The sequence below is a fragment of the Metopolophium dirhodum genome, unplaced genomic scaffold (genome assembly GCF_019925205.1).
Source record: "Metopolophium dirhodum isolate CAU unplaced genomic scaffold, ASM1992520v1 scaffold1, whole genome shotgun sequence".
Taxonomy (NCBI): domain Eukaryota; kingdom Metazoa; phylum Arthropoda; class Insecta; order Hemiptera; family Aphididae; genus Metopolophium; species Metopolophium dirhodum.
Window position 1 is genome coordinate 2,078,217 of NW_026869896.1, and position 23,392 is coordinate 2,101,608.

Genomic DNA, 23,392 nt, shown 5'->3' on the forward strand with positions numbered 1-23,392 from the left:
TCTAGGTGACGCTCGATGTTCAAATCTGAGTGATGCTAGATTATCAAGTCTAGGTGACGCTAGATTATCAAGTCTAGGTGTCGCTCGATGATCAAGTCTAGGTGACGCTCAATGATCAAGTCTAGGTGACGCTCGATGATCAAGTCTAGGTGACGCTCGATGTTCAAATCTGAGTGATGCTAGATTATCAAGTCTAGGTGACGCTCAATGATCAAGTCTAGCGTCACACCAGATGTTCAAGTCTAGGTGATGTGGAGAGAAAGTTTGACAACCTCCACGTGGTCTCTCTGGATGCGAATACTCAAAGGTGTATTCGTAACTAATGTCAAACGGTTTGTTAGGATTTTATAATATTGTACAGTCACACATACATTTGTCAATAATTAATTTACGCTATATCAATAATTATTTATTTATACCTACTTCAAAATACATGGTCAATGTAATGAAATGTAAAAAAACATTTAAATAATATTATGTAACTTTCTAACGTTAGTTTAAATTATTTGACCTTTTTATATGTTTTGTTAGTATTAATATCATACAATGGATTTGATATTGATGTCTGTATGAGTGACTTTTTAAATTTGTTTTTACTTTTACTTATATAATTTTTACTTTTACTTATATAATATTAAATTTTAAACACAATTTGCAATAACTTTTTATATTAATCTAAATATCTGTTAATATAATATTATTATAGTTGAAATTGCATTCACAATCCTATACTGTGATTGTATTTATATTTGTTATACTATGCTATTATGAAACTTTTTACATTTGTTTTTTACTTTGTACCAATGTACCATATAAGATAATTTGGTATTCAACCACTAATTGTTATTATAGTACTCTAGCTTTATATTTAGCTCTCTATAACTTTGGTATTCATGTCTGTATGAATAAATTTTAATAACAATCTAAATATCTGTTATTGATTTGTTGTACATATTATATTAATATATTAAGTAACTTTTTACATATGTTTTTACTTTGTAATGTATAGTTAATTATATTCAATATTTTATTGGTGTTTGACCACCAATTGTCATTACAATGTTTGTATAATATAATACATTTAAACGCCTATGTCAAGAACTTTGTGATTTATATCAGTATGAATTATTTTAAATAATAGTCCAAATATCAGTTAGTTTCAAGTAGACTGTATTGTTATGTTTGTATTATTTTTACTGTGATAGGTAACGTTTTAATTGTATCATCAATATTTTACTAGCTACCTTATTATTATTATTACCTACCTATTACACTATAAGCTATTTTACCTCTCATCACTTAGAATTACTGGTAATTTGTAAATAATTTGTAACGTCTATGTAAGAATAAAAATAATATTGCAAGGCGAATCATGACTTATATTTCATAGCCTAAAGTTTTATTTGTATCGTCACCGTATTATAATGACACATCAGTATTGGTTGGTGTTCTTTGTATTACACTACCTATTTTTGTGATACACATCTACCAATGGCACAAACTATTCAAATACATAATTACACAAGTAAACATATAGTGTACATCTAACACATAGGCTACTCATATTATTATACTCTAATATTACTACTATTAACTAATGTGTTAACCATGATTATTATATCAAGGTAAGAAATAAAAACAAGACATGTGAAAAAAAAAAGTTTTTATTCATGAGATCTGAAAAATATTAGAGGAAAAAATATTGTTAGGATAATGGCATTACAAAAAAATTATCCAATTGACTACTTACGGTGTTGAAATCATCAACGCCTCCAGCTGCCGCAACGCCGAATCACACGAGCCACCAGCCATCGATTCATACAACGTCTACAATTTATATAAACAAATTAAACATGGCATTAAAAGGTATTCTCAAATTCACAACTAACTGTGGTCTCTCCAATACCACATGTGTGCATTCATATCTTACAATTTTGTATTTATTTAGCACTATTAGGATTAAAAATATTACTTACGGTTGATGCCATCGGGGTTGATGTTCCGATAGGTTGGGGACCGGGAGTCTGAGTGCGTGTCGACCTTGCACTCAGACTCCGTGGCGGCCTTACCCTAACGGAACTCAACCCTCCACGTTGTGTGGCTGGTGCTCTCCTAGGTGTTTGTGGGGCTATAAATATAACAAACGTTATTAATTTAATTTTTATTTTATTATGAAAATGCGATATACACTCACCGAGGCATTGCCGGACCGTGTGCCCCATTTTATTGCATCTATAACATCCTGAAACACGATGTAGGCGTTAATTAATAGTAAACTTTTAAATTTTCCTATCACCTATGTACTTACGGCGTTTGGGGGGTGCCTTTCGCGGCGGTTGATGGCGATGGCGTGCGGCGACGGCGGTCTCGGCTGGCGGGCGGCGTGCGGCGACGGCGGTCTCGGCCGGCGGGTGGCGCGCGGCGGCGGCGGTCTCGGCCGGCGGTGCAGGGGCGGCGGTGCTCATGTTTAGTGTTTGCACCGCCGCATTGAAGTTGATCTTTATATAATTCATTCTAAAAAGAAAAAAGATGCAACATTTACAGTATGTCAGCGCAATATATTTGTTTTTTCTATATTGGTCTCCCCGACCTGTGCAACGTAGACACAGTATAGATATTTAACAACTTTGCCGGAAAGCGTGGACAGGTGCTTACAAAAAATCTAAGTTTAAACATTAAATATTTTAATTTTCTGACGGAAAGCATGTGTTACATTATACTGATTGATAAATACCTGCGATCTGCGGTGAACGTTTAAAAAAAAAAAAATTAAATTAATAATACAAAATATACTCACGTGTTGTCCGTCGGACGGCAGTCGGATGTTTAAGAACGGTTTGTGGGACGTCGGCGCAGTTAATTGTCAACGCAGGTAACCCATGCAGGTAACAAATTGATTAATTGACATTATATCGACATTGATTGATACACACGCAAACATGATTTTCAAAAATTCCCGCCTTCGACAAAATACCGCCAAAATACCGACTATTACTTATAACGACAACAATTACTTATTACTACGGCGAACGTCATTAGAAGTGACTGACCTGCTAGACACCCAAAAAAATACGGCGACTAAATGATTTGCACGGACGCCCGAAATATTTTGAATTTTTTTCATGTAAATTATTACTTAATTTTGCGTTTTCGGTGACAGTAATGAACGCTGTCCGCGATTCGACGCAGTCGGATTGCATACCTGACAACGTGACCCGGCCGTTGCACATTGTCCGCTATCCGACGAAGTCGGATTGCCTACCTGCACCACTGAGGTGACTGACCTGCTAGACAACCTAAAAAGACGGTGGCTATATGATTTGCATAAAAGCCCGAAATGTTTTACTTTTTTTTTTCACAGTGAAGAAAGCTGTCCGATATCCGACGCAGTCGGATTGCATACCTGACGACGTGACCCGGCCGTCGCATATTGTCTGCTACTCGGACCACTGAGGTGACTGACCTCCTAGACACCCTTAAAAGACGGTGGCTATATGATTTGCATAGAAGCTCGAAATGTTTTGAATTTTATTACTTAATTTTCCGTTTTCGGTGACAGTAATTAAAGTTGTCCGCGATTCGACGCAGTCGGATTGCATACCTGACGACGTGAACCGGCCGTCGCACATTGTCCGCTATCCGACGAAGTCGGATAGCCTACCCTTATTACTACGGCGAACGTTATTCGAGGTGACTGACCTGCTAGACACCCATAAAAAGACGGCGGCTATATGATTTTCATGGACCCCCGAAATGTTTTACAATTTTTTTCACGTTTCACGTTTTGAACGTTGCATACCTGTTGCCGAGACATATAAGTCCAACGTCGAGGTAGGTGACTGACCCGCTAGACCCCAAATAAATCGAGGTGGCTCTATGATTATCCGAAATATTTGAATTCTATTACTTGATTTGGCGTTTTTGAAGGCAGTAAAAAACTTACAGCTCTCCGGTTACCTAATCCACTATCCTTCTCACAAATCCACCATTCTTATCATTAATCCAACATCCTTATCAGCAATCCAAAATCCTTATCACTTATCCACTTTTCTCCGACATCGGTTGACGACCAGACCACAAGACCACTGCGGCATCCGACATCGACAACACTCCTCACCAACCACGGGGGGTCTGGGGGTCTCCCCCAGCGACGCTCGGAGAGCTAGTCTTATAGTATATAACGAAGACCCGTGTGGCGCAGCCTGTGGCGATTTTTCGTACTGACTTAGTGAATTGTGGATGGAAAACGGGTCTCCCGCGTTATCACTCCTTCTTATCACTTTTCGCGATTTTTTTCAAAATTTTTGCAAATTTTCGAGTTTTACCCCCCCGGGGGTCCTCGGGCGGCCCCGTTTGGACCCTATTCGCGTTCCCCGTTAAATTTACGTACCGCGCGCGGCCATACTTTTTTCCCGGCCCACCCTCCGCGGCCGAGAAGACGCGCTTTACGTCCGCCGCTTTCTCGCACGTTTTTTGCCTTTGTTTTCAAGAATTCGAGTTTTAGCCCTTTTCGAGGCGTCCACCTTTCCCGTTCGCACCCTATTCGCGTTTCCCGCTAAATTTATAGGCCGCGCGCGGCCATACTTTCACCGGTACGATTTTCGGGGCCGCAGGACGGCGCCGAGAGTCGAGTGCCGATATCGCCGCCGTCGAGTAGGTATTACTATATACAGGCATAAATACATTCGTCGGAGGGTTATATTTTTTTCGCGAATATCGCGTTTTCGACGTCCGAGGGTGGTGGAGCCGGTCGTCCGCTGTCCAAAGCGGTTGGATTGCCCTCTCAAAAGCCCTCTGCGGACGTCGAATCCGCGTTCGTAATTCGCCAGGACGTTGAAACGGCTTAAGAGTCATAGATTCGACACCAGTTATCAACTCAGTAGGTAGGGAGGTAGGTAAGGCGTCGGGTCGTGGTTTCGATGCCGGCCGCCGGGAGTTAATTTGCGGCGGCCGTGTTAATTCGGAATTTTTTTTTCGCGTTTTTTTTTTCGGTATTTAACTTTCGCTATCGCTTTCGCCTTATCGTGATATTCGTATTTAACCAACATTTTACGTTTTTTTTTCAAAATTCGAGTTTTAGCCGTTTTCGAGTGGTCTGCCCTCCCCGTTTGCCCCTTATTCGCGTTCCCCGCTAAATCTATAGGCCGTACTTCCTCCGGGACGAGTCCCGAGGCCGCGGGACGACGCCGAGAGCCGACTGCCCATATCGCCGCCGTCGAGTGGGTACTACTATTACAGGCATAAATACGTGCGTCGGAGGGTTCGATTTTTTTTCGCGAATATCGCGTTTTCGACGTCTGAGGGTGGCGGAGCCGGTCGTCCGCTGCCCAAAGCGGTGGGATCGCTGGCTCAAAAGCCTTCTGCGGACGCTGGGACCGCGTTCGTCATTCGCCGGGACGTTGAAACGGCTTAAGAGTCATAGATTCGACACCAGTTATCAACTCAGTAGGTAGGTAAGTAGGTACGATGTCGGTGCGGATGACCCGGGGGTCGTGGTTTCGATGCCGGACGCCGGGATTGAAGATAATTTGCGGCGGCCGTGTTAATTTGGAATTTTTTTTTCGTAATTTATCTTTTGCTATCACACTCAACGAAAGGTAATTTGTAATTATGGAATAGTAATTAAGAATGATAATTGATAATCATTAGTGTGCCTGTGTATTTACGTGTAAAATTAACTCAGATGTATGATACGACAACATATTATAAATGTACCTATACAGTATGTAGGTAGTTTGTATTTTTAAGCTATTACACAATAATATGTGCTGTTGACTTTATATACAATTATTATATTTGACTACGTTATATTATGACATATTATACATATATATATATATATATATCGATTAACAGGGAAGTCAGTTGGTAAATGATGGACTATATTATTATATATTTAGAAGTGTGGATTTATTAATTCACATAGGTAGGTATTTTTCGGTATTTATTGCTTAGGTTAAAATATATTATTCATTAGTCATTAATACAATTTTTTTTTATATTACAGCTTAAAGCGAGATAGTTGGTCGAGTTGATTCAATAGCTACCTACGAGCAGTATGTGCTTTCAACAATGTTGTCCGTGAATATACACACTATAATATTTGTTGTGGTTGTTTTGCGTAATTAATATACATAAGTATGTGTAATGTGTATATTGTGTGTTTGTGGGTATGTGTGTGTGTGTGTGTGCAATATATCACTGCAATACCACGTAGTTGTTACAGTATGACCAGTAGATTATGATTATACGCATTCGTCGTCGGTGGTGTGGTGGTGTGCGGGGGACAACTTTAGCGACGCGGTGCGCGTCCGTGTCATCTAACGTCATCTTGTGACCGGCGCTCTCGCAACGCACATTTACGAACACAGAAAAAACTATAAAGTGTTAGAGTTTGTTGTTTAGAGCTTTTCTCTGTGTTTTGGTGTGCTTTGTTTTGGGCGCTTTTCATACCAGTGAGTACAAGTCAAGATAGGCATTATAATATTCAGATTACCTTTTCCGCACACAGGCGGTAGCGTGTGCCGTTTAACTACCTACACACACATGGTTTTCCGTTATTTTGACCACGTCGCTTTTTTTGTTTTTGACACCGCAGTTTCATTGTACTTTTTAACTTTTTTATAGCCGCATTCGTATTGACAATTATCAGTTGCTCTGATCGACGTAAGCCCGTTGGCCGTTTCGGCGCGTTACCATTGCGGTGACTATTTTTTTTTATGACATGTTTTTAGTCGCTTTAGCATATTTTTACGCAAACAGTTAGGTGTGCTACGACGAGCTGGGTATGTCATTTTTCACATTTTCCTATTTTCTCTTACGTACACTACAATGTAAGGTGTATACCTATTAATTCTAAAAATACATCAACACTGATAACAGACTGATACCGTCGTTATATTCGATTACAACGATTTTTTTTTTTTTGAACGAGTTTTTCATATTATTTACTATTTAGTATATTTTACTTTTTACTTATATAAATAAATCTGATAAATTTACTATAACCTGTTCGTGATGTCTTTAGGCTATTCAATATGGTCAAACGCTGCATTCTATGCGGAATCGTGGACGACATCAACGGCGTTTCAATACACGGGTATTTACGATTTCACACAACACGTCAATGAATATCAATGTAATAAAATCAATAATATGTCACCTTTAGATTTCCAACCGACGTGCGTCGTCGTCTTGAGTGGGTGGCATTTGTGGTGGCCCAGGGTTTTGCTGTGAACCACACTTCCAAGGTGTGTTCAAGGCACTTTATTCCGGATTATGACTACGCTGTAGAAAATGCACATCGCCACCGTCTGTTGCACACAGCAGTGCCGTCTTTGGTGAGTATACATTTTATTATGGTGGACGTCAACACTTTGTCACTATTACTGTCGTGTACTCCCATAAGTTTAATGTAGGTACCTACTGTGTATTTCAAACTTGATTTAATAACTTAACTCAATGACATTCAACTCTTTTGTAGCAACATACAAGTATACTACTAAACATAATAAATAGGTATGTACTACGGTTCTGTAACAAAGGTCATGATATCACATTGATATACATTTTGATCATTTACAATATGGGATTGACTTAATATAGTGTTTTTCAGATAGTGTCTTAAACACTACTTGTATGCTTCGTTATTCAATTGCGTTACTGCTGTTCAGAGATTTGGCAAATCCAATTTGTTTGGATTTGGCCAGATATATTAATATTGTACCTAGTGCAAAAGATTTACTATTTTACGAAAGATAATTAATAATATAATATAATCCAATATAAACAAAATATATACTGGTCCCATATATACCAATGGAGATTTTAAATACTAACTATTATTTTATTGTAATCAAATATATATATGTATACTAACATAATTTATTATATTGTAATTGTATAATCATTGTACTATTATTTTAATCATCATTTATTCATTTTATCAATTATAAAAAATTATTCAAATTATTTTAATCAAATTACTAATAACAATTTTTATTGTATTTAAATAATATATTATGTTAACTAACAAAAATATAAATCTAATCAATTGTAATACTCTATTCGAGTAATAATAAAAAAAATATGTAACTAAATAATTATTATCATGTAAATTGTCATAATAAGACAATAATTAACCATTTTATCTATATACTATTGAATTATGTAACTATGTATAATGTAAACAAATTGTAAACATTATCTATGTAAATTGTATAATCTATGTAAAATTTAAATTTTAAAGCTTTTTGTAGTTCTACAAATTGTAGCCCTACAAAAACCTTTGAAAGGGTGGTGAGGTGTAGCGAGCTGTGACATTTTAACTATTTATCTAAAAATAAAACCTAAAAGAGCGGTAGATCAAAGTAATCGTATATAGTAAGAACCGCGTAATAATTACGTTAATAATAAAACTAGCAGATGCGCTGCCGTATTACCTAAAAATATAACACTAATTTAGGTGGTGTAAATGCGTATACATAATCGTATATCATAGTACGCGCCGCGTATCATTAATAGTAATAGTAATAGCGTATGCGCTGCGTGTGTAGTAGTACAAACGAATAACGAGCGCGCGACCATGAACGGCATGCGTCAATCTATATATGACTACTTATATAAATAACTCGCATAAAATGTCCATATAAAATCGTGAGTATTATGGAATAAAGCACCGTGCGTGTACAATAATAGCATATATATATGTTCAACTTCCTGTCAGGCGCGAGCGCGTGCCGAGGACACAGATGACCATATACGGTTATCCAGAAATAAGTAGGGACAGGGACAGACCCATCGAGGAGAGCTCAGGGACAAGCGTTCATCAGACGAACAACCAACGAGCTTAGGAGCAGTCATCAGAACTATTGTCACATCTCGCTAGTTTCATCCGTATATTTGGACTTAGAGTAATTTTTACATAATCTATCACAGTTGAAAAAGTTAAATAAAATCAAACATATTATACTAAAGACTCGAGATTTACATTTATTCCATCATCTTTCAAATCCTATTGACTGGGGCACGTTACAACATTGTAATTGGATATTAAACACTGGGTAAAGCTTATTTTAATACATTAACTAAAATTATTACGGGTATATTGACTTAACCTAAACAGAGTGCTTGACGTTTTCTTACATGAATTTACATTTTCTTAATACTACTACTACACAAAGTATTACTTGACTCATTACTGGATAAGTATTTTATCATTTAAGAACATGTGTCACATCTGTTAGCAATGTTAAGATTATTTCAATACTTTCTTTAACTTTGATTAAAATAAAATATGTACACTGTACACCCTATACACTACAGTGTAATATTACTACTAATGTGTGGTAAAAGGTCACGTTAAACTGCCATCTCATACACAATTGTAGTTAGTGTGAGTTACAATTATCTCACTTTATTTCAAACGTTATTTAATTCATCAACTTTTACTACGGTGTGCATTAAAATATCACATGTGTTTATTATTTCACAGCGGCTACAGTTTGATGCTTTACTAGACTGCAAACCAAATACAATAGGTACTTTTATTGTTGTTGGTTAACATTCTGTGTTAAATTATATTATATAATGTTGTTCAATTGGACTTTTTTCTATCAAAATGTCATGTTAAACTGTATATTATCTACTCATACACAATGGGTAGTGTAAGTTACAGTTAACTCACTGTATTTTAACTTTTATTATGGGTATTCACAACCAATAAACAAGATACTTCACACACTTCTTAATATTACCACCACTCACTACTTACTACTGACCTAGGTTTACTCTCTTTTATTTGTAAGTTGGGTACTAGATAGGTATTTTATCATTTCACATGTGGTACTCTTAGACTTAGACTTACTATAACATGTATACTTTTATGGGTGTATCATAAACCTTAAATTATCATGCAATTTCACTTTAACACTTACTGTTATACAGTAAGATTATTTCAATACTTTCTTGACTTTATTTGTATGACTAACTTTGTTTAAAATAAAATATGTACACTGTGCACCCTGTGTATTATTTGATAGGTGTACTTAATTTTATCACATTGAAGACTCTTTAAAAAATAATTTGAATCATATCATGTATGCTTCTATTAGTGTAACATAAACCTTATATTCAACTTATCATGTGATTTAATATAAATGCACTTATTGCATATGACACTTACTGTTAAACAGTACAATTCATTTTTAAAATGTAAGTCATTGTCCACTCATACACAATTGTAGGTAGTGTGAGTTACAATTATCTCACTTAGTTTTAAATATTACCTAATACATCAACTTTTACTACGGTGTGCATTAAAATGTGTTTATTATTTATATACACCCATGTGGTAGGTATTTCACAGTGGCTACAGTTTGATACTTCACTAGACTGTATTATAATCTTTTTTTGTTATTGCTTTTATTCTTTAAACAATTACGAACAACATTGCTGTTTCATTGCATATTAAACACTGGGTCAATCTTATTGTGATTCATTAGGTAACTAAAACAACCTATATAATGTTGTTCAGTTGGACTTTTTTCATTTCAAAATGTCATGTTAAACTGTATATTATCTACTCATACGCAATGGGTAGTGTAATTTCCAGTTAACTCACTGTATTTTCACTTTTATTATGGGTGTTTACAACCAATAAACAAAATACTTAAACGTACACCCATGTGGTAGGTATTTCACAGTGGCTACAGTTTGATACTTCACTAGACTGTATTATAATCTTTTTTTGTTATTGCTTTTATTCTTTAAACAATTACGAACAACATTGCTGTTTCATTGCATATTAAACACTGGGTCAATCTTATTGTGATTCATTAGGTAACTAAAACAACCTATATAATGTTGTTCAGTTGGACTTTTTTCATTTCAAAATGTCATGTTAAACTGTATATTATCTACTCATACGCAATGGGTAGTGTAATTTCCAGTTAACTCACTGTATTTTCACTTTTATTATGGGTGTTTACAACCAATAAACAAAATACTTAAACGTTTCCTCACACTGTTCTTAATATTACTACTACTACTACTCACTACTTATTACTGACCTAGGTTTAATCTCCTGTAGTTTGAGTTACAATTATCTCACTTTATTTTAAATGTTACCTACTACATCAACTTTTGTGCATTAAAATGTGTTTATTATTTCAATTTACCCATGTGGGCGGTATTTCACAGTGGCTACAGTTTGATACTTCACTAGACTGCAAACCAAATCCAATAGCCTACTTGCTGTGCTGATGGTTTATAATTATCACATGATTTTATAACTAATTTTATTTCAAATAAAGTGTGTAGGTACACTGTACTACCAGTACGAAATGACAACAGCAAAAACATTCTATAAACCTTATTCCCAACATTTGATATAATTATGGCGTTCAATATACAGCTCACTTTTTAAACTTCATTCAACCAAAGTTTTAATTTAAAGTTAACATTTATTTATTTCACTGTAACAAAATTCAGTGCATCTTTTATTATCTCAATATACCTGCCTACTGCAATGGCAGTTTTATATTATTTTACAATGTTATTATAAAAGATTGTATTAAGGTTAGGTTAGGCAGGGCTTGTATATTGGTGTAACTTGATCACATTGAACACACATTCAGCTTAACATTATTTTGTAACTATTTTAAAAACAATTTGAACCACAACATGTATGCTTTTATTTGAGTGACATAAACCTTATTTCATATAAATTCACTTATTGCATATTATAGGTACCTACGCTTACTGTCATAGATATCAATCTAGCGAAACCACAGCCAAGGAGGTGGGGCCTGTGTGTTTCGCTGGGCGTCGCGGGGTTGACGGACCGCGGCGCTTGCCGATGGCCGGGGCGTCCACGTCGCCGGCGGATGGATACTGACTTAGAAAGTTTGCTAACACCGAGCCAATCGTCCCATTTACGGTCGATTACGTGAATCAACCGGTGACACGAGATCCAATCATGGCGTCTCCGACGAACGACTCGCTGAAGTGCGTGAGATGAGAATCACAGAAGGCTCCTATACGCTTAAGGCGTCGCGTCGGGTGATTACTTCTCCGAACATCCCTCATGAGTACCTTGACCGATAGATGGTTCGCATTAGCTATGAGCAAAGATGCGTCCCTGGCGGGAGAGATCAAACCGAGCGGATGGGAAAGCGCACTGGCGACTCGGTTAGAGCTCGAACAAGGCTACACCCTCGAGCGCCCTCACGAAAAGCTCACTCATGATTGTGCAGAACCGTGTGGAGCAAAAAGAGCCGCGGGATTGAGACCACGGCTGACGATGTCCTGCCCGGGTACAGGACTGGGCGGATGACGAACGGCCGAAAGGCGTCTTCGCACCCCCGGGCCACTTGAGGGCCCCGTCCCGATCTCAACGCCAGTGGAGGGCGCATCTCCAAACCGAGCTTCCCGGGGTAATAGGAAGCACCTGGTGGTGGTCTCAGAGACTTACCGGTGGCGACGGGAAAGGGTCATCAATGAAGGAAAAGAGGACTGGCTAGGCAGTTTTCAGCAGACCAGCCACTCCAACAGTATACCCCGGAGATGGGCAGCTTGCCAAATGCAGGTCCTCAAGGATCGCAGAGCATCTGCTTACACATACGACTGCCCGACCGTCAACTACGAAAAAGATCCGCGCTCAAGGTGCAAGCGATCGGAGCGGACCGAAACGCAGAGCGCGGACCCACGGGAAAAACCAATAACCGTGTTCCAGGCGTATCAACGCACTGAGGAAGGGTAGACCTGATAGGCACGTCAAAAGACCCCGACGTGGGTCCCCGTATAAGGACGACCGAGGTGATGGAGGGCACCTTCCTTTTCCGCATGGGAACCATCTACCCAAGTGGGGAATCATACCACCTGCGACAAACCAGTGGGCTTGAGCGAGAAGCGCCAGAGCATGACGTGAGAAGCAAATGCGGACCTCCGTCAGCGCGCTGGTGCTTCTAGCACGAACCTGACTGAGAGCACACGGGCCCGACCAACTTGTGTGCGAACACGTGCAAGGTGGAAGTCCGGCTGGGGGACATACACCGTCAAGCACTCAAACCCGAGCATTCAGTACGGACACGGCACCCGGCAAAAGAAAACCGTACCACTCAAAAAAGGTCGCATCGCGTCAGCGTAAGAACTGCCCCGGTGTCGATGCTAGTGGGAAAAGAGTCGTTGTGAGTACTCTGGATAACGGATCCTTCAATCTCATCTCGCGGGCGACGAGGACAGCCCCACTGAAAACCCGACCTAGCTTACGCCCGAACGGTAACAGTGCCCGTCGAGCTGTGTGGCGTGCGACCGGCTGACGCGCGCGTGTACCGCGCGTGCTCGCGCTCGCCGGCCGCGCGTTCGCGACATATGTGGATAACCTCGCGGGGGCTGTCGGGAGTATCGCCTTAGTAGAAGGGGAGTTACTTGACTGTGTCGAATCCAGCGCTCGCCGACGCGGTTATACGAAACCCACCGATCTATCTCGTACGAGAGCAGCCGGCGGGGGATTGTCAGCCTGGCGCCAGGGCGCCCTGACGTAACCCGTCAGAGGGATGTTTCCGCGTCACCCAAAGGCGTGAAGGAGCCGCCCTCGTGACATATGGCTAAAGGTGTAAAAACCCCCGAGGGAATGGTCTTATAACTCCCCGTCACACAGTGGTTAGAAATGTCATAGATAGCAATAATTATTGTTGTTATTATTATAATTATATAGAATTATCAATACAATTGTACCTACTCTAAACTCAACCTAACTTTTAGGTGCTTGGGGATGTCGAGATGGAAGAAAGGGAGGACGTGGAGGTCGTCGGCGTCCCCGTGGAGGGTGTGGAGTACGTGGAAGTTGTTGGCGTCCCATTGGATATAGGGGATGATGTGGAAGGAGTGGAGGTGGTGGAGGACGTGGAATTTGTTGAGGTACAGATGGACGGAGGGGATGACGTGGAAGTGGTAGAAGTCCAGATGGACGGAGGGGATGACGTGGAAGTGGTAGAAGTCCAGATGGACGGAGGGGATGACGTGGAAGTGGTAGAAGTCCAGATGGACGAAGTGCAATTGGAACTGGAGTTTGTGGACATGCTCGACGAGTTGCAGCCAGACGTCGACGAAGAGGTCAGTAAATATGTCTTACTTATAAAAAAAACAATAAATAAAACTTATCATTTAAATTGCAGTTCCGACCACTTGCCGTGGGTGAACAACCCCGAGGGCGTGCGCCAATAATTGACAGGCCGGCAGGCGTGACACACCCGCTTCCAGAGCAGCACAACGCGGGCGCGTTAAACAGAATCTGCACACAGTGTAACGCCCGCCACTTCGAAGGCGAGGTTGTGGGCCAGGGTGCCAATATGCACTTCTCCACTTGCTGTAACAACGGTCAAGTGACCGCTGCAGGACAACACGCGTTGTTGCCCGCCCCTTTTTTACTAATGAGTTTGTTGATTGGAGATTCACAGGATGGTCGTAGATTCCGAGACGACATCCGCCGGTACAACAACGCCCTGGCATTCGCTGCGTTTAGCTGTGGCACAGACGACAGGCGTTTGCGAGGGCGTGGACCGCGAACGATGTGTATCCAAGGCCAAACTTATCAGAGGATAAATAATGACGTGGCCGTTGACCGAGTAGATGCCAACTACTGTCAGTTGTATTTCCTCGAGTCCGCAGAGGCCAACGCCCGCCGCGTTGGGATGGCTCTGCAGAGAAATCATCGTGAACTGTCCGTAGTTGTGATGGGACTATTGGACGGTTTTCTGCGGGACGTAAATCCGTACGCAATGGCTTTTAAGTAAGATATAAATTTATTGTATTTATTAACATTAGGAATATGAATTGCCCCTTAGAGTAAATTTCTTTTACAGATCCCTTTCTCAAAGTAGACAGAAAAAACAAAAAAAATTACACACTGTAACCAATAAACTAACTATGTTAACTGTCAAACTAGATATTACGTTGATATTAGACACTCACAGCTACCAATATACTGCAGTTATTACTTAATGTTCATTCAAAATAGTATACAAAGCAAAAAATTTTCTTACCTTTATTACTTAAATTATATTAAATATTATATGTATTTTATGTGTTTATTATAATTTTACTCTGCTACCAACAGAGTTATATGTACTTATGAATGATACAGGTAACATTAAATATAACTTAGGGCTGGGACGTTTTTATATTTTATATGAAGTATAGGTTTTATTGTTATTACCTAACCTATGTGGTCTCCTAAGCTTACTACACTTCACACACATTTATAATATATATATTTATTATTATGTATTATGTTAATTATACAATTATAGAGTTAAATGTACTGAATGATTTATTTATGATTTCTACGTGGAGTCTGTCTAAGTATAAAAATATACATGTCTATATTTGTTCCAGGAACATGCGTGAGGTGTGGCTGGCAGAAAGAGACCTAGCCGACGCCGATCCCGCAGGTGTGCGACCTAGGCCAGTGACTATGCATTTTGTCCGAGATGCGGCCCGAGACGACGGGCGAAACAACCTGCCTACCGCAAACGAAGTTGCGGCCGTGTTCGTAGGCGAAGGGGGTCGTCCGCCAAGAGACATTAATCTGGTCATCTACGATACGAATCCAATCAACCCGCAACACAGGATGCAAACCATACCAGCGGGTTAGTTAATAATTATTTCCTATAAACACAGCTGACTCAAATTGTTCACTTATATTCACTATATTTATTGCACATTAATATCAACACCATCAAATAGAATCATAGTTTTTGTTGTACAGTAAAGCTGACACTGCGATTTTAAATTTACATTAAGTATACACTACATTTTGGACATTCTTTTGAATGAATCTATTAAATTCTATTACTTAAACAATATGAGGTACAATTATTTTAATAAGCTTTACTGATAATTTGACAAATTTTTTTTTGCGAAATAAACAGATGAAAGACTATGAAGGATAATTATATTATTGTTCGCATCTCCGACAATAAGTGTCGTTCAAAGATTTATCAGTGATTAGAATGTTAGATAGACAGGCCAGGAATTCTATTCAGGATATAATTTAATCATAATAGATCAGGTATTGCTATTCGAGCTAGGGGACCTATGTATACATAAAATATTAGATAAAGTTAAATTAACAATATTAAATTCCTTACAACCATATTCATTATAAATTATATTCATCTTGTAGTGATAGTATGACAATAAGTCGTGTTATGATTTGTATGTAGTGTACTATATAATTTATCAATAATCAAACATAATATAGTCACATTACTTCGGTGCTTAATTTCATGATTTGTTTGGACTTCATAACAGACATCACTTACAAATATACACTATAAATCCTTGGAATACAAAGAGATCAGAGTTTATATTTTTTTTATACATTACCTTTCTTTTGCGGTTATGTACTTGCTATACTCACAACACAATCACAACTCCATCCTCTAACCCCCAGCTACTACAAATCGTTGATTTAACAATTCACTTTAAATAATATATACCATTCGTTACATTTCACAAGGGTCGTGTCACTCGGATCCGATGTTGTATCCGCTGTTTTTCCCGTACGGCGAGGCCGGTTGGCATAACGTGATGTTGCAAGCGGGCAACCGACGAAACAATGTCCGCAATCGCAACAGTATCAGAGAGTTTCCTACCGTTTGGCTGTTAGATATCAGGGTAATAACGACCAAAGGCATGAACTGTTTAGTTTATTACATCAAGGTCGGTTCTTGTTGCAGATGTATGTGTGCGACCAGTATGTTCGAATGGAGTCGAACAATCTGAACTACATACGTTTGCACCAGAGGGATCTCCTCGCCGAAGCGTATCAAGGGCTCATGGACCATGTGAACCAACAGCTCCACATCGATCCCATGGCGGTCGGGCGTAGGGTCATATTGCCGTCGACGTTCACGGGTAGCGACCGATTCAACAAGATGAATTATCAAGACGCCATCACCATAGTGCGTACCAAAGGGAAACCCGACCTGTTCATAACGTTTACGTGCAATCCCAGGTGGCCAGAGATCACTGAAAACCTGGCTGCCCACAGCACGGCAAGCGACAGGCCGGACCTGGTGGCCAGAGTGTTCAACTTCCAATCGACAGGCGCTTACACGACTGCGTCAAGTCTCACATGATCCACGGGCCGTGTGGAACAGTCAATCCACAGTGTCCGTGCATGGTGGACAACAAATGCTCCAAAGATTTTCCGAAAGCGTACGCAGAGGAGACTGTATACGTTGCGGACGGCGGATATCCAAAGTACCGCCAACCGGATGTCGGCCGGGTGGTACTTGTGAGAGGTCGTGAGGTTGGTAACGAGTGTGTAGTGCCATACAACCCTTATCTTCTGGCCAAGTATGACGCGCACATCAACGTCGAGATATGCACGTCCATAAAGAGTGTCATGTATATCTACAAGTATATATACAAGGGACACGACCGTGTGACGTTGGAAGTTCAGGACCAGGATGAGATTGCCAAGTGAGTCTTAACTTAATTTTATAATTTACATATTTCTAAATTTAGGTATAATGATTATAATAGTATATTGTATATGTTTATTTAGTGTGTTTTTTGTGTAGGAATTATTTACTACTTTTTATGTTCAGGAAATTTAAATATTAAATTGGACATTTTTTAAAATTCACATAAAAATCTTAAATTTAAAAATTCTGTTACTTAATTACATTTGTTTTTATTCCATTGTATTACTCTTATTTTGTTTTTAATTTTAAATATGTACGTTTTAGTTTGAAATAATAAAATTACTTTGGTTTGACATTGGCTAAAAACTAAAATTTTAATGATTAAAGAACTTTACTTTTTTATGAAAACATTTCTACATTTTAATAAGAATATTCAGTTGAGCAAAACTTTAGGAACTTCTACATTTATAAACTATTATTATTATTATTATTATTATTATTACTATTATTATTACATTTAATGCGTTATATCATGTGTTTTCATTCAAACTGTGTATAATAAACATTCTATTGCATACAGTAATAAACATCAATTGAATAAATAGTTAACTAATAAATCATTTATTAATTTTTAATAATTCCCATCAATAGTGTCTAAGATTTTTATAATTTTATATTACATTTAATCCTTTTTTTCATGTGTCTTCATTCAAGCTGTGTACAATAAACATTCTATTGCATACGGTATTAAACATAAATTAAATAAATAGTTAATTAATAAATGATTTAATAGTGTCTTAGGATTTTTATAATTATATATTAATTAATATGTAGGTTGTACCTTATATTATGTACTTCTATACAGAGAGTTCTATAGGTGGTCTACATTATTATTGATAGATTTTTATCATAGGTATTACATTGAAAATTATTACCATTCCATCATTATTAGCATATAACAATATTTTATGCATGTGTCATTTTTAGCAGTGTGTCCAGTGTGTATGAATTATTTTACTCACTATTTTTTAGGTTTTTAGGGTAGTTGTAATCGTTTACCGATAACTTTAAGTTTTTTTTACTATTGTATACTAGCTATATTATATACTTCACATTTAATGTGTGTTCTTTAGGTATTATTATTATTACATTAAATTTGTTATTTTATGCTTTTTCATTCAAGTTGTTTATACACATTACATTGCATACAGAACTAAACATCAATGACATTAAGTACACCAATTAACTAATATACCTAATAGATATAAATTTTGGTTTATAACCTGATCTAAGTTTAACCGTGATCACATAATATACTGTCTCAAATTGTAAACTTCAACACCTCGGCAATGTGAAACACGCTTTTATGGATTGTTATTTTCGTTGGCATAAATTAACATTCCTACAGCTTTGCCATTCTTAAATAATATTATACAGTTATAATGTACTCCACCTGATACAATATAATATAATATAATAATAATAATAATAATAATTTAAATTTTGAATATTTTATGTGTAATTCGAATATAAATCGAATTAAATACACCGATTGTACACTGTTATCACCTTGATCACCTAATATACTAATACCAACTCTGTAAATTATAGATTAAATTGTATAATTATATAAATTAATTCATAACATTCACTAGACGTCCACTATGATTATATTTAGCTACTCGAGTTGACATTAACAATTTGATTTCACCACATTTATTTATCAAAACATCATAATATATCGTTCAACGGTTGTAGGGATTCTTCGTCATATGCACATTGTAATGCAATGCTTTGTGTCTACAGAACAAAAAAAAAATTACATTTACTTGAATTATATAATAATAATAATACCAATCACAACACCAGACGGTATCATCTATAGAGCCATTGTTAGTTATCTTTTCAATATTAATTTTCAGTTACGTAAACTCAAGATATGTCACCTCACCAGAAGGCATCTGCCCATATAGCAAAGGGATATTTAATACATATTCTATGTATATGAAATTTTTTATATTGATATCGGTTAAATATCTCAAATGGCACTATAGAAAATTTTTAGATATCAATGAGATATTGAATGTATGTCTTATGAACCAAAAGTTCATAACTGGTGTATATATGAATTAAGATATCTATTCAATATTTCTACTATAATAACCAAGAGATATCTCACATATATTTAACCATTGTTTTATGAATATTGATTTGTGTTACAAAATATATCTGTAAGATGTCAATAAAATAACCGTAGAATTTTTTGGATATCAATGAGATATTGAATGTATGTCTTATGAACCAAGAGTTCACATCTGGTGTATATACAAATTACGATATCATCTTTTCATTATTTCTACCGTAATAATAGCCATCATAAGAAAATATATTTATTGATTTTTTTTATAAAAATAACTATAATATACACCTATATATATTCTGTAAGATATCAACAACATATATAAGTATATAACTGTAGATCATTTTTAAATATACATGATTATATTTTCAATTCAATATATATTTTATGTATATATTTAATATAATAATATGTGATATTAATCTAATTAGATAATAAGATAGTGTATATATATTATTCAAATAAAGATATTTATTATTACCAATTCCATAAACTTAACATAATAATAATTATTATTACATTAATTAATAAATGATTAACATTTATGAGTTCTATTGAATTAAGTTTTAATTTTATAATGTAAAATTAAATTTGAACTGATAGTGTAAATATATTATGAGCCTTATTTATAGCCTAAAAATACAAAATGCAAATAAAAATAAAAATATACCAATTAATAGTATAATATGCTCTCATTATATTGAAACTCTTTTATATATTATAGCAGTCGCAGCATAAAAAAAAATAATAAACTTTTAATATAATTATGTTTAGGTACATTATAGCACCTATAATTAATTGAAATTAACATAGAAACCTAAAAACAAATGTTATAAAAAAAAATAATAGTGTATCAACTATTATTACAGCTGTTGGTTTTTTTTCTCCAGCCTTCCCTTAGCACTGGTGAGCCATTTTCCTATAGCTGTAATTACCTCATCATCACAGCAGCTTTTGAACTTTGACTTTTTGATAGCCTCTAAATAACAGCAAAAGTTTAATAAACAATTATTCTAGGTTATGTCTAGGTATATTATTATACAAAAAAAAATTATTTTAATTAAATTACCAAATATTGCTTTATTTATAGATAAAATTGAAAAACTATTTTTATTTCTTAGTCCGTAGTAAGTATATTCAGTTAATACTTTATCTGTAAACACCTTTTTCAAAATTTTATATATCATATTTGGCAATGATTTTCCACCAGTTCTGGCTAATTCACACACCTATAAAATAATTTTAAAAAAAATCAATATATTGATTATAGCTGGTAATAATTTAAAATCTTACAATAAGTTTTTGAAAAGAATTGTCTGATTTCATTTTGTCTTCCATATAATTAATTCCGTTTATATCAGATATTGGCCAATTTGACACAAAATAATCTATTTCAAAATTACTTTCATCAGCTGCAGCTGTCAGAGATCTACTAAATTGCGAGTAATTAAACAATTCAAATAGTTCTTCCTGTCTATTAGATATCTTGCATACCTCTACTTTTAAAAATGCCAAATAGTTTATAATAGTTTTTTGAAATTCTATAAAAAAAAAAAATACATTTAAAAAATAATAACAATAATTTATAATCATATAGAAGTACAATCAATTTTATATACTTTCATTATTCGCAGTCTGCAATAGTGATGAAGAAATATCCTGTTGTGTGTAAGAATAATTTAAAGTATCAACTGAAAAATAAAAATCACAATATTTGTATTAAATATCACGAACATAAAAATAAAAATTGAATTGTGTTGACATTTTACACGTACTAGCTGGGTTTGGTAGTGTTTCATTTTTTTTTTTTTCGTTATTATTGGTGGTAGGTAGTACTACCATTTTTGAAGAATTTATAACATGTTTAGAATTATCATCTGCATTATTTGACTCATCATCGCCATAATCTAACAATAAATAAATTAAAATTCTTTAAATTGTAATAACTGTGTAGATTATTCAGTAAAAATATATTAAAAATGCATAATTTACCGTTCATCAATTCATCACGATCAAGAATATCTGAAAAAGTAAATTACAATGTTTAGAATAATTGAAGAGGAAACTTTTTCAAACATCCAAATTAGTTTGAAATGTTTACAATTTTAATATACAATTCATATTATATTATGTAATATATCACTTTTATTGTTATGTTATATCACATATTATATTGGACCTATATATTATGCATGTATAAAATATTAAAATACCTGATATATCAAATAAATTATTATTCCCATCATCATTTTCAAGAAGAATATTTTGATTGGTAATAAGTGATGGATTGTAATCTTTATCAAGATCAGCATCATCTGCAATTGATGCTATATAAATAAAATAAATAAATATTGATTTAACTTATTTGGTTTTTTAAACCATAATATATTATAGTCATTATCAATATAAATAATTGATATTCATTATTGAATAACATAGACTCACAAATCTCTGAAGAACATTGATCGTTATCAACATCATTATTACAATCAATTAACGGTGACATACTGCAGTTGGAAGACTTATCTTTCTTATTTATTTTTTTTTTTCATTGATGTTTTGTTTCTTAAATATTTTTAAATCTGGTGAATCTAATAATGTTGTATTCGGTCTTTTTAAAGAATTTCCTGGTGTTTTAGCAAAGGTTGATTTTCTTGGTAAATCAGTAACAGATGCTAAGACAAACAATAAAATAATATGTGATATAATTAGGGTTTTAAAATTTCATAAATACAGTGTAACAATATAATTAATATTATGAATTTGGAATGTACAACAAATAGATATTTTTAAAAGCAATGATTTTTTTATAGTTAGGTCTTATAGTTAAATTTCATTATGTTTTTTTTTTTCAGGAGAGAAGGTGTATTTACTACCTGACGGCTTTGAAAACTTGTTTTGTTTTACTGTGGTGGTTGTTGATTTTTTTGGTTTGTAACTGCAAATGGTTGTTTGAACATCAAAGTCATCCAGATCAGAAGTATACAGTCCCCGTTTTGCTTTGTCTAGTGCATCAGTAAATGATACTATATAAAAATAAACAAAACATAAATATCTAATCCTATTATTTAATAATATAATAGGTATAGCTAGGTACCAATTATTATCTATTTAATTATTTACATAAATTAAACTTACATATGTTTGTTGAAAGCACACGACAGTCATAATATGAAAAATCATATCCATTAGGCCTTGTTTTATTTGCTCGATACTTGGCAATTTGCGCATCATTATTTGGCCATGCGCATTGAGTGCTATTATGATTAAGCCAATCCGTTGGAACGGGCTCCACTGAATCATCGGTTATAAAGTGAACAATGGTCCACATTTTTGATATTTAATATATCTTAGTTGTTAACTTATTAACTGCAACTATTAGCAGGTATAACAGGTACTATTAAATACAAAATAAAAATTACTCAAATTGATGTAATTAATTGTTTGACAAGAATATTTTTAAATTAAAATAATAGTAATCATATGAATTTATACTTATAATATTAGTACACATATAATAGATATTCTATTATGAAATATAATACTATCACTAAAATAAAACATTTTTATAAAAGAAAAGTATAAAAATAAATTTCCCTATCAAGGTAAATTGATATAATGTTGAATGCGAGATTAAATGTAAAAATTAAAAATTAAAACTTGCAGGATACCTACAACTTGAATTAAGTTATTTAAAAGTTAATAAAATAGATACTATAGATTAGGTGGGTACTTAGAATGATGCATTAATAGTTGTTATTAAAATGAATGATTGGATAAGCAACATTCAAGTCGTTAATTGTTAGGATCATATATT

At 35.3% G+C, this 23,392-nt stretch overlaps 2 protein-coding genes across 2 annotated transcripts; one reads left to right on the top strand and one right to left on the bottom strand.

Annotated features, from left to right (window-relative positions):
* The first annotated feature begins 13,782 nt into the window (after positions 1-13,782).
* Positions 13,783-15,655, top strand: LOC132953196 (uncharacterized). Its single transcript, XM_061025721.1, has 3 exons — positions 13,783-14,127; positions 14,178-14,791; positions 15,397-15,655. The coding sequence occupies exons 1-3, from the start codon at positions 13,783-13,785 to the stop codon at positions 15,653-15,655; spliced, it is 1,218 nt and encodes a 405-aa protein (XP_060881704.1).
* A 4,654-nt stretch (positions 15,656-20,309) lies between these two features.
* On the bottom strand, positions 20,310-22,213 carry LOC132953288 (uncharacterized). The gene is made up of 8 exons (XM_061025811.1): positions 22,021-22,213; positions 21,789-21,902; positions 21,568-21,597; positions 21,351-21,482; positions 21,195-21,266; positions 20,869-21,116; positions 20,645-20,804; positions 20,310-20,554 (listed from the first exon to the last, which is right to left on the bottom strand). The coding sequence occupies exons 1-8, from the start codon at positions 22,079-22,081 to the stop codon at positions 20,439-20,441; spliced, it is 933 nt and encodes a 310-aa protein (XP_060881794.1). The 5' UTR covers positions 22,082-22,213; the 3' UTR covers positions 20,310-20,438.
* Positions 22,214-23,392: the final 1,179 nt, after the last annotated feature.